At 47.2% G+C, this 12,715-nt stretch overlaps 1 protein-coding gene across 2 annotated transcripts in view; it reads left to right on the forward strand.

Moving 5' to 3' along the window:
* Window positions 1-12,715, forward strand: part of CUNHXorf38 (chromosome unknown CXorf38 homolog) — a gene marked incomplete at its 5' end in the record, with an annotated part of 26,647 nt that overhangs the window by 2,921 nt on the left and 11,011 nt on the right. The window contains 4 exon segments of one of the 2 annotated variants that reach the window (XM_027772030.1): window positions 4,381-4,384; window positions 4,526-4,645; window positions 8,759-8,908; window positions 9,263-9,442. In XM_027772030.1, coding sequence (XP_027627831.1) covers window positions 4,381-4,384; window positions 4,526-4,645; window positions 8,759-8,908; window positions 9,263-9,442 — 454 coding nt within the window. 2 annotated transcript variants of the gene reach the window in all.

Raw genomic sequence — 12,715 nt, forward strand, 5'->3', positions numbered from 1 at the left:
TTGGTTCTGTTTGTTTTTTTTTTTTTTTTTTTTTTGGTTTTTGCAGTAGGGTGCATCCAATCACCAGAGACAGAAAAAGGGAATGAGAGAAATCACCCTCCAGGGGGATGGCCACATGGCAGTCTCTTCTCCATTCTCTTCTTGGAATTTTGGGCATGCACACACGTGTGCTCCCAGCATGATTTTCAAGCTACCTGGTCTGGGACTCAAACTACAGTTGGCTATATGGGAGTCCAGCACCTTAAGCACAACTCCACTCGCTGACCCCTGTTTATTTAATTTTTAAAGATGATTTAGCTTTATCCATTTATTTTATTTTTTAATTTGACTGGGTTGGGGGCGGGGGGAAAGAAAGAGAAAGAGAGAAAGCAAGCCGCCAGATCCAGGACTTGAACTGTGGTTAGCCACTTAAGAGTCCAACGACCCCAACCACCATGCCACTGCCAGCCCCTGTTTATTTCATTTTTAAGAAAAGACAGACAGGGGCCAGCTGATGACATGGTGGTTAAGACAGCTGGATCCCACATGGTTGACTATGTAGTTTAAGTCCCAGACAGAGATTTGAAAAACATGCTGGGGCTTTGTTTTTGCCCCATCCCTCCACTTGTGTGTTAGGTCTTACCCTTTCCCACCTGCCCAAGGACTTTGAGGCTTGGTTCTTCTGCTCTGTTCTCCTAGCATATTCCCATTGCCATACAAATAGCTTTTTTTTCTTTTTTTTTTTGGAGAGGTTTTGTCCACCCAAAATCTCGAGAGAAGGGACCAGCAGTTAGCGTAATGGCTATGTCGCTGGACTCCCATGTAGTCGACCGTGGTTCACGTCCCAGACCCGGTGGCTTAAAACTCACGCCGGGCGCGTGTGCATGCGTGCCCAAGATCCCGAGAGGAGAACGGAGGAGAAGGGATTGCGGCATGGCCATCTCCCCTGGGGGGTAATTTCTCGCTTTCTGTCTCTCTGTCTCTGTCTGTCTGTCTGGCGAGCGCATGCGCCCTATAGCAAAAACCTCTCCGGGGAAAAAAAAAAAGGAAAGAAAAAAAGTCTCGAGAGAATGGAGTAGTAGAGTGGATTGTGGCCTTCCACGGAACTTGGGGCTGGGTCTTTTCTGTCCCCCTCTTTGATGATGTTTCCTAGGCCTGTGAAGGTTAATACCACCTTTAGCCCGACCCTCTCTTCTGATGCACCTGCTCATGTGTCCCCTCTTGTCCATCCCCTCCTGGACCCTTCACATGCAGTTCTCTGCTGCTGCGACTTCTCCTCTGCCCCCACCCTATGCCTGTTCCCCATCACCAGCTTCCTAGACTCAGTCTTCTTTATCTCTTGCCTTCTCACCACCACCACCCCGCCTTGTTCATACCTGCAAAATATTTCCAGAACCCTCCGCCTTTCCACCTCTGCATCACAATTCTCTCCCTCCCCTCCGTGGCCTGCTCTGCTGCTCTGGGCACCTCTGGCTTCAAATGAGAATTACATCCTTTTCTTCTCCTGCCTAAAACCCCTGGGTGGCCTCCCGATGGCCTTCAAATAGACTCCACACTCCTTTCCAGAGCCAATGAGGCCCAGCACGATCTGGCCTCTGTCTCTTCCTCCAGTCTCGCTTGCTCCTCCTCAGCGCTCTTGCAGAAGGTAAAGCAAGGCAGCGAGTGTGTTTCTCAGTGCTGCGCGGGTTCCGCGTGGGACACAGCGTACGCAGCAGTTGCCAGAAACCACCTTCACCGTGGAATGGTAATCAGGGCCTCCCTGTTGGCTCCTAGTTCTGAAGGAGGGGACTAGTTACTCAAATCAAACTTAACACGGAACATAGCCATTTTTGTTGCTGAGAAATTTCCAGAAAGGGCCTATCTCACAATGTAAAAGCAAACTGCCTGGTTGGGAGGCAACTAAGGTCCCTCGACTTTTACGTTTTCCTCTCAATGACAGCGACATTAAACAGTGCATTAACTGTAGCAAGTTCATTAGTTTCTTTGTTGATATTCGTAATATCTATTGTAGACTTCTTTCAAAAGGCAGGTGTGTGGGTGGCTGTTAAGGTGTGGGAAGACAATGATGGTACTGGCCATGGTACCCCTTGGTAGGGGCCAGTGTACGCACATTTTCTGTTAATTATGAGGGGACTTCAGAAAGTTTGTGGGATATCAGAATTAAAGTATGAGTTTATTTTGGTGCAAAAAATTTTTTTTCAAAATCCATACATAGCTTTTTTGTGTGTGTGTGAGATGTTTTTGCTATAGGGCGCATGTGCTCCCTGGATAGAGAGAGACAGAGAGACAGAAAGCGAGAAATCACCCCCCAGGGGGGATGGCCACACCGCAATCCCTTCTCCTCCATTCTCCTCTCGGGATCATGGGCACACACGCACACGCGCCCGGCGTGAGTTTAAGCCACCAGGTCCGGGACGCGAACTGCGGTCGACCACATGGGAGTCCAGCAACATAGCCATTGCGCTAACTGCTGGTCCCCTCCCGCGCATAGCTTTTTATTATTATTTATTTATTTATTTTTTTTTAAGAAATTTTTTGCTATAGGGCATGTGTGCTCACCAGAGAGACAGACAGAGAGCGAGAAATCACCCCCCCAGGGGGGATGGTCACGCCACAATTCCTTCTCGTCCATTTTCCTTTTGGGATTTTGGGCACTCATGCACATGTGCCTGGAATGAGTTTTAAGCCTCCAGGCCTGAGACTTGAATCATGGTCCACTACCTGGGAGTCCTGGAAGTCCAGTGATGAAACCATTACGCCATCTGCTGGTCCCCCGTGCATAGTTTTAGTAATACGCTTTTTCCATCCACTTCTCAAAGACCCTTTGTAGGTGAGACTCAGGTGTATGATCACACCATTATCAGAAAGATAGCCCCGAATCTCCTTGGGGTGCATCGGCACTCACCAGCACCGTTTTCAGAATACCATCATGAGCAGTACAGGTTCAGGAAGCATCGCAGTGGCTTGCCTGCTGAAATGTGTGTGTGTTCAATGAAAGTGGTCTCTTTTACTTAGCGTGGTATAGCATCTGTTTCAGTCCCTTGGCAGGAATGTACCTTTGAGAGCTCTAGCCTGGTAAAATGGTTGATTCCAGATATATGTTTAGGATATTTCAGGAAAGAATTATGCCCAAGCCTAGCTATGACATCATTTTGGAGGTCCGTGCCATAACATCCTACTGAAGATTGTTCTAGAACAAGGCCCTTCTAGCATATCTAGTGTCTTATATCCCGGTCTCTGTCTGCTAGTGTTCTGTCCACAACATCCTTCAAGATAAATGAGGACAGGTAGCCCCCATTTACTGATGAGGAAGCCGAGGCTCAGTAACTTGCCCAAGGTCACCCAGCTGGCAAGTGGCAGAGCTGACATTTGAACCCAACTCTGTCATATTCCAAAACTCAGGCTCTTAGCTTCACACTACCATACTGAACTTTCTCAGGTCATCTAGGAAGTATCCATTTTGGGTCTGCCCTGTGGCCTAGCAGTTAAAGGAACTGGACCCCAGATAGCTGACTGATAGCTATCCAGGTAGCTGACCATTCAAATCCCGGCTCCAGTGGCCGGAAAACCACACTGGTGTATGTGCGTGCATGCTCAGGATCCCAATGCAATGGAGAAATGGAGAAGGGATTGCACTGTGACCACACCGCATTGTGGGAGCTATATCTCCTTCTCCCTCTTCCGTGCTGTCTCTGTCTCTCTCTGCTGAGCATACACACCCTCTGGCAAATTAAAAAGAAGAAATGAAAACATTCACTTTGGAGTAGCATTATTTTTAAATCCTTGCCTTTAAGAACTCAGCTACCGAAGTTTTATTTAGTTTTTTAAAGAATTATTTAATTAAAAATTTTTTTTTTATTGTTGTTTTTTGGAGAGGTTTTTGCTATAGGGCACGTGTGCTTGCCAGACAGACAGAGACAGAGACAGAAAGCGAGAAATCACTCCCCAGGGGGGATGGTCACATCACAATCCCTTCTCCTCCATTCTCCTCTTGGGATCTTGATCACTCACGCACATGTGCCTGGCGTGAGTTGTAGCCACTGGGTAGCCACTGGGTCCGGGACTCCAACTGCAGTTGACCACATTGGAGTCCAGTGACATAGCCATTATGCTAACTGCTGGTCCCTTATTTTATTATTTAGTTTGATCAGAGAGAGAGAGAGAGACCGCAGTTGGCCACGTGGGAGTCCAGCATCTTAACCACCATACCACCTGCCAGCCCTACCACTGAAATTTTTGAGGAAAAGAAAACTAGTAATGTTCTATCTATGTGTCCTGGTTATTAGGACAAAAAAAAAACCAGTCGTGTCAGATGTAGCTAGTACCAAAGGCATAGCCCAGCGCTTTGGGTGTTGTCATCCAAGGCTTAACCGTGACCGTGTTTCTCCATTTGCATTTTAGACAGGTGAGGCTCTAACTTGAAACCTCAGTGCGTAAGAGAATCTCAGTCGTTGCTTGGGAAACGGGCAAGTAACCTTTGCCTCTCCAGCTCCCAGAGTTGGAGGAGACTCAGACACCCCTCCTGCCCCTGCCCCCCATACTGCAGGCTTTCATGCCGCGAGGACAGGCCGACAAAAGAGGACCTGAGGAATGTGATGCAGTGGCTCTTTTAAGTCTCATCAACTCTTGCGATCACTTCGTGGTTGATCGAAAGAAAGTCACCGAGGTAAGAGCTGTTGGATTCAAAAGCACACACACCGAATCGGTTGGGTCAGTACAGAAAGGCCTGCCGTGAGACACACCCGCTAACGCCAGGCCGGCCAGGTAAGCTCCAAGAGTGGTGTACAAAGTCAGCATCACTGAACAGACTAGTGGGGCTCGTAATGTCATCATCTATGATGTCCGAGAGCCCTAGTGCAGGTGCAGTTAAGAGACTAACCTGGGACCAGCAGGTGGTGTGGTGGTTGAGGCGCTGGACTCCCACATGGCCTACCATAGTTTGAATCCCGGACCTGGTGACTAACTTCTTTGCTTTCTCTCTCTCTCTCTCTCTCTCTCTCTCTCTCTCTCTCTCTCTCTCTCTGGTGAGCCTGTGTTCCCTGTAGCAAATTTAAAAAGCAATAATGATGAATAAAATTACATAAATAATTTTTTATTGGAGAGGTTTTCACTACAGGGCACATGTGCTCACCAGAAAGACAGAGAGAGACAGAGAGAGAGAAAGTGAGAAATCACCCCTCAGGGGGGTTGGGCCATGCCGCAATCCCTTCTCCTCCATTCTCCTCTCGGGATCTTGGGCAAGCATACACACGTGCCCGGCGTGAGTTTAAGCCACCGGGTCCAGGACTCAGTCCACTGCCAACTGCATGGGAGTCCAGCAACATAGCTGTTACGCTAACTGCTGGTCCCCATAAATAATTCTTTAAAAAGACAGAGACTAACCTCTTAGTTCTCCCTAATTAAACATTATATCATATCATAATGTCTTATGCACATATATACATTCTTAGATTTAAAAATTTTTTTTTGAGAGGTTTTTGCTATAGGGTGCATGCACTCGCCAGACAGACAGAGAGAGACAGAGAGACAGAAAGAGACACATCACCCCCCAGGGGGGATGGCCACGCCACAATCCGTTCTCCTCCATTCTCCTCTCAGGATTTTGGGCATGCATGCACATGCGCCCGGTGTGAGTTTAAGCCACCATGTCCGGGACACGAACCGTGATCAACTATGTGGGAGTCCAGTGACATAGCCATTATGCTAACTGCTGGTCCCGACCTCAAATTTCTCTTCTCCGTTTTTCCACAATAAACAGAAGTAAAGTTGTTTTCCTTATTTAAAAAAAATATATATAGAATATGTTATTCTGTTGCATGCAAAGCATTTGAATCCTGTCCTTCCAAATCTCAGAGTAAACAGTTGCAAGACCAAATTCCATAGGCCTGAAGAAAATATGGGTAATAATGTCAGAATAGATCTCTGTGCTTGTCAGATTCTCTCTGGGAGATTTAGGTTGTTCTCTGGTTCACCAGAGAACAGGTCTTGCCTGTATTGCTCTGAGGGTCATTGAAAAGGATATATGGCACACCTGGGTTAGGTATAGAATAACACATGGAGAAAATGCACATATATTTTGCCAGCAGCTGAAGGGAGTGAGAATCCCTGAGGATAAGAGCAGAGTCAAAGAACTATCACAGTAATTGACACCTTTTTTATTTTAAGAGAGATTTTTTTTTTGTCATAGGGTGCATGTGCTTGCCAGAGAGAGAGAGAGACAAAGTGGGAAATCACCTCCCCCCCTCAAGGGGGATGGCAATGCCACAGTCCCTTCTCTCAGGATTTTGGGCACACATGCACACGCGCCCAGCATGAGTCTCAAGCGTCTGGGTCTGGGGCTCAAACCGTGGTCGGCCATGTGGGAGTCCAGCGACGTAACCACTGCACCATCTGCTGGCCCTGCACTTGGAAGATTCTATGAATTATCTAGTCATATGTGAGTAGATAGATTAAAACGTAGACAGCAGTTGTCAGAAAACCCCCTCGACCCAGCTTACTGGTGCTCCGATGGCATTTCAAACATTTTGCATTGTCTCCTTCAGCCTGTGGGTATACCCTCAGCCCACATGCTTGGCAGGTTGTGTCTTTTTTGTTTCTTGTTTTTGTTTTATTATGGAGAGATTGATTTTTTTTTGGAGAGGTTTTTGCTATAGGGCTTGTGCGCTCGCCAGACAGACAGAGAGAGACAGAGAGATAGAAAGCGAGAAATCACCCCCCAGGGGGGATGGCCACACCACAATCCCTTCTCCTCCATTCTCCTCTCGGGATCTTGGGCACGCACGCACATGCGCCCGGAGTGAGTTTTAAGCCACCGGGTCCGGGACGCGAACCACGGTCGCCTACATGGGAGTCCAGGGACATAGCCATTACGCTAACTGCTGGTCCCAGGGAGAGATTGATTTTTGCTATAGGGCATATGTGCTCTCTGGAGAGACAGAAAGCTAGAAATCACCCCCCGCCCATGGAGATGGCCACATTGTAATCCCTCCTCCTCCATTCTCTTCTTGGGATCTTGGGCACACACGCGCACATGCCCAGTGTGAGTTTCAAGCTGCCTGCTCTGGGACTCAAACCACAGCCGACTATGTGGGAGTTCAGTGACGTAACCATTACGCCATCTGCTGGTCCCACTGGCAGATTGTTTTAAGGAATCTGGGGAAATATGTGATATCCTGCTGGCCACAAGATTTCAAGGACAGTTGTAGGCTTGTTTATATTTCTTACCCTGGTTAATTGTTAATCAAGTGGCAAGGGGTTGAACATCCCCCCAAGCCTCAACAGCACCTCCAGGTTCATGTCAGGGATTTCTTGGGCCAGCCTCATACCCTAGTTAAGGGAGCAGGATCCCACCTGGGTAACCTTGGTTTGAATCCTGGCCCTGGTGGCTTGAAAAATATGCCAGGGACGTGTGCAAGCATGCCCAAAATCTGACAAGATGGAGAAATGGAGAAGGGATGGCATTGTGACCATTCTCCACTGGAAGGTGCTTTACCTCCCTCCCCCTCTCTCCGTTGAGCACGTGTGCCCACTGGCAACTAAAAAAAATGATAAAAAGTAAAAACTTCTTACCTGTTATAGAAGCTTAGGAAGGGGGAAAATGTTGAACCACACTATTGCCCGATTTTTAAAATTTTCATTGTTTTAGGTTTTTGTCATAGGGCACGTGGGCTCGCTGGAGAGAGCCAGAGAGAGAGAAAGTGAAAAATCACCCCACAGGGAGATTGGCCATGCCTCAATCTTTTCTCCATTCTCCTTTTCGGATTTTAGGCATGCATGTACATGTGCCCAGCATGATCTTCAAGCCGCTGAGTCCAAAACTCAGACCGTGGTCCAGCACCTTAAACACCACCCCACCCACTGCCCCCTCAGTTTTCATCTTTTTGTTCCCTGGAGTCCTATGGCTAATATTTGGCTTTTAGTCATGTTTTATTTGTCCTGCCTGGTTTAAAAAAAAAGAAAGAAAGAAAGGAAAGGGGAAGGGAAAGGAAAGGAAAGGAAAGGAAAGGAAAGGAATGAAAGGAAAGAAGTTGTCAAAAACATCTGAATTTCTAGCTTCTCGAAAAGTCAGAAGATGTGGCAACACTGGGCTCGTACGGCCACAAGCTATGAGTTGAACAGAAGCTGCCCCTTTACATAGCAGTTTGTCCCTGTCCCGTCTCTCCACGGCTCCCTACTGTCCCACATGGCCAGGTTGACCTAGGTTGCCTGTCTTAAACCCTTGAAGGCCTTTCAGTTTGTGACCCAAGAAGAGTTAACTTTTCTGTACGTACCCTCTGGACAGGATGGCATTAAATAGGGATGTGCCCGAGGGCCGGGAACCTGGAGCGTCTTCTTTCCCCAGATCCCAAGATGTACATGATCCCAAGAAAGTACTGATCCTTCTCTGGAAATCACGCTTGCTGATTTTATAATTAACAAAAGCCTTTTTGTGGAACCAGCGGTTAGCGTAATGGCTATGTCGCTGGACTCCCATGTAGTCGACCGCGGTTTGCATCCCGGACCCGGTGGCTTAAAACTCACGCCAGGTGCGTGTGCGTGTGTGCCCAAGATCCCGAGAGGAGAATGGAGGAGAAGGGATTGCGGCGTGGCCATCCCCCCTGGGGGGTGATTTCTCGCTTTCTGTCTCTCTGTCTCTCTCTGTCTGTCTGGCAAGCGCACACGCCCTATAGTGAAAACCTCTCCAAAAAAAAAAAAAAAGCCTTTTTGTGATTTTTCTTTGGCGTTAAGATCTCAGTTTACCCTGTTATTTGGCTTTGAAACTTTGTATGTTTTTCTGTAGGTGATTAAGTGTCGTAATGAGATCATGCACTCTTCAGAGATGAAAGTATCTTCTACATGGCTTCGAGATTTTCAGATGAAGATCCAAAACTTTCTGAATGAATTTAAGAACATCCCCGAGATTGTGGCGGTGTACTCCAGAATTGAACAGGTAGAAATCCTATTTGACAGTTCTGGGATGCAGAACTAAGGGGGGCGGAGAGAAACCACCACCATCACTTACAAGCCCTTTGAGTAAGCCAGTGGAGTATCTTTTCCTTTAAACCAGTTCGTCTGGGGGTCAGCAGGTGGCGGGATGGTTAACGACACTGGATTTCTGCACATGGCTGACCACGGTTCAAGTCCCAGACCTGGCAGCTTGCTTTCTTGCTTTTCCTTTCTCTCTCTCTCTCTCTCTCTCTGTCTGGTCAAGTTAAAAAATAATAATAACAAATTGAATTAAATAAATAGTTGTTTAAAAAAGAACAAACACACACCAGTTCATACGTCTGTGGTCATCCCATAGCTTTTGACATCTGACTGGGCTGTTCACATCCCTGCAGAAGACCACCCAGACGGGTGTGAATGCGAGATGGGAATGTACCTGAGTGCGAGCCACGTGAATGAAATAGAAGTGGAACTGCTAAAGGAAAAGCTACAAGAGCTGTATTTTCAAGCAGAAGAACAAGAAGCGCTACCTGAAGAGGTAAAAGTATTTCACCCTCTCAGTGAGTAAGCAACACACAGGTGCTGGGGAGGAGGAGGAGCTCATTTGAACATCCAGCCAGGTGTGTTTCTGATTTCTAGAAGTCAAAGCATTTCCCGAAGTGCATGTTCTTTTGACACGTGTGAGTGTTACTTTTTACCAGATTATTTTCACTTAACCAGCAGACATTGGACCGTGGCTTAGTCGGTGCCACAAAGTATCGGGTTTTCAGAAAAGTCATGATGCATTTTTGCATAGAATGACACAGACGTCCTGACTTTCCTGACAGCCCAATAGAACAGCATAGTAAGGGTTTAACAGAATTCTGGAAATTTGCTCTGGGCACTCTCTGCTGGTTGGGGATTGCCTTAAAAGGCTTTGTGGAGGAGATACTTTTGAGCTGGGACTCAGAATTAAGTAAGAGTTTGGCAAATTGGCAAGGAATTAAGAATGTTCTTGGCAGGGGTGGTAGGTGGTGTGGTGGTTAAGGGCGCTGGGCTCCCACATGTTGGATTGTAGTTTGAGTCCTGGACCTGGTGGCTTGCTTTCTTACTTTCCCTCCCTCTCTCTCTCTTGTCAAACTAAAATCAATAAATAAGTTAAATGAAATGATTATTTAAAAAAAAAAAAAAAGGAAGAACATTCTTGGCGAGGAAATATTACTTGAAAAAGTATGAAAGATGGGACCAGCAGTTGGCATAATACCTATGTCGCTGGACTCCCACATAGTTGACCGCGGCTCGAGTCCCAGACCCGGTGGCTTAAACTCAGGCCAGGCGCGTGTGCGTGCGTGCCCAAGATCCGGAGAGAAGAAGGGAGGACAAGGGATTACGGTGTGGCCATCCCCCCCTGGGGGTGATTTCTCACTTTCTGTCTCTCTGTCTTTCTGGTGAGCACACACGCCCTATAGCAAAAACCTCTCCAAAAAAAAAAGGTATGAAAGAATAGTTTGGACCTGGTCAATGGCAGGGTGAGGATAGGAGGTCTTGTCCGATATGAGGGTGGTAAAAGAGGTTAAAGCTGTAATATTATTACCTTTTGTGTTCAAAGAGACAAAGTCTCAGGCCAGCCAGTGACATAGTGGTTAAGACAGTTGGATCCTACATAGGCAACTCTGTGGTTCAAGTCCCAGACCCAGTGGCTTGAAAAACATACCAGGTGCATGTGTGTCCGTGTCCTAAATCCCAAAAGGAGAAATGGAAGAGAGGAGATTGTGGCATGATCACCCTCACAAGGGGTACTTTCTCTCCCTCTCTCTCTCTCTTTCTCTCTAGTGAGTACAAACACCTTCTGGCAAATTTTAAAAAAGGGAGAGCCACACATACAGCCCTGTGTTACCCAGGTCTGCCTCGAACTAGTGACCCTTCTGCCTCAGCCTTCTGAGTACCTGGGATTATAAGTGTACACCACTGCACCTAGCTGAAGCCATATTTTGAAAACTTTTCTGTGCCATATCAAGGTCTTTGACTCTTCTTCCCAAAAAGCAGTAGGGAACCAACAGATGTTTCATAACATAGAAAACATTTATTTTTCTTTTTTTGGAGAGGTTTTTGCTATAGGGCGCGTGCGCTCGCCAGACAGAGAGAGACAGAGAGATAGAAAGCGAGAAATCACCCCCCAGGGGGGATGGCCACACCGCAATCCCTTCTCCTCCATTCTCCTCTCGAGATCTTGGGCACGCACGCACATGCGCCCGGCGTGAGTTTAAGCCCCCGGGTCCAGGACACGAACCGCGGTCAACTACATGGGAGTCCAGCAACATAGCTATTACGCTAACTGCTGGTCCCCCAACAGATGTTTCTAAGCAAGAAAGCGATAGGATCAGATACGGCTTTTGGAAAGTTAACGTTTATGGCACTTGGAGGTAGAATAAGTGTCTAAGGGCCAGCCAGAAGCTCCCATCGTTGTGTGCGAGTGAGACAAAGGACAGAAACGAGGCTGTGGAGGAGGAGCTGGCTGCTAGAGGCATTGCTCGGGCAGAGCAGATGGATCTTGGTGCTCGGTTAGATTACCTGGAGCATGGGGCGGGGCTGTGGGGGTGTTATTAAAGGATCAAGGTTTCTAGCTTAGAACCTCAGACCAATAATGCTCTACGTCCTGATAGAAGGAATACAGGAGGAATGCATCTGCGTTGTTATGTGCAAGATATAAAAGAAGCTAGTAGTAGTAAGTTGTATCTAATAAGGTTCCAAATTATTCCAAAAGTGGCTGGATTAGAATTGTAGGTCACCAGGAGACCTAGGATAAATCATTTCACCTCTCTGTTCCTCCTTGTCCAAGGAAGTCATTTTGTTGCTTATTTTTTTTATACACAGGGGAGTGTTTTCTCTCATTTTTTCCTTTTTTTAAAAAAAAAAAAAAAAAAACTGGTACTATGCCTATAGTCACCATCCTGACCAATCCAAATGCTTTTTTCAGCTTGATGTACTCTTTGAGCACAAAGACTGGGTGCCACAGGTTTTTGGGTGTGCCTGCTTTGGCATACCATAGGTATTTAAAATGAGGAACAAGAAATGTTATAAGGCCAGCCAATGGCATGATGGTTAAAGCACCTGGGGCCCATGTGGCCACATGCATGATTTGAGTCCCAGACCTGGTGACTTGAAAAACATACTGGGTGGGTGTGTGTGTGTGTGTGTGTGTGCGTGTGTGTGTGTGCATTCCCAAAATCCTGAGAGGGGAATGGAAGAGAAGGGATTGTAGCATGGCCACTCCCCATGGGAAGTGATTTCTCATTTTTCCTCTCTGTCTGGCTCTCTACTTCACTTTCTTCGGCAAGCTCACGGGCCCTAGAGTAAATTAAACAGAGTGTTACGGGGCAAGATGGTGGGACCGTGGTAAAATACTGCTCTGTGAGGCTGATCCAGCTGGGACGACAGTTCTGGGTTCGCATCTAGCGACTCCCTGAGTACACAGGTACACATGTGCCCGTGGTGCAGGGCTGGTGAAGACTGGAGATATGCTATAATCTTCTGTCTCATCTGACCTTATTTACTTACATTTCTTTCTTTCATGAGTGACAGTTGCATACCCTGACAGGGTCTCACCATGCTGTGATCCTCCTCCAGCTCCCAGTCACCCAGGATCACGGGTACATGGGCATGCCTGGCATGTTCAAGTCGACCCAGGATCTGAACCTGAGCCCCCCATGTGGCTTCAGTATCTCATGGCAGCACCATACTGCCTGTACCATGGTGGCTGTGCCTTTCTGGCTTTTTTTTTTTTTTTTTTTTTTTGGGGGGGTTTTTGTCATGAGGGCGCTGCCGCCCGCCG

Source organism: Tupaia chinensis, unplaced genomic scaffold (genome assembly GCF_000334495.1).
Source record: "Tupaia chinensis unplaced genomic scaffold, TupChi_1.0 Scaffold000248_2, whole genome shotgun sequence".
Taxonomy (NCBI): Eukaryota; Metazoa; Chordata; class Mammalia; order Scandentia; family Tupaiidae; genus Tupaia; species Tupaia belangeri.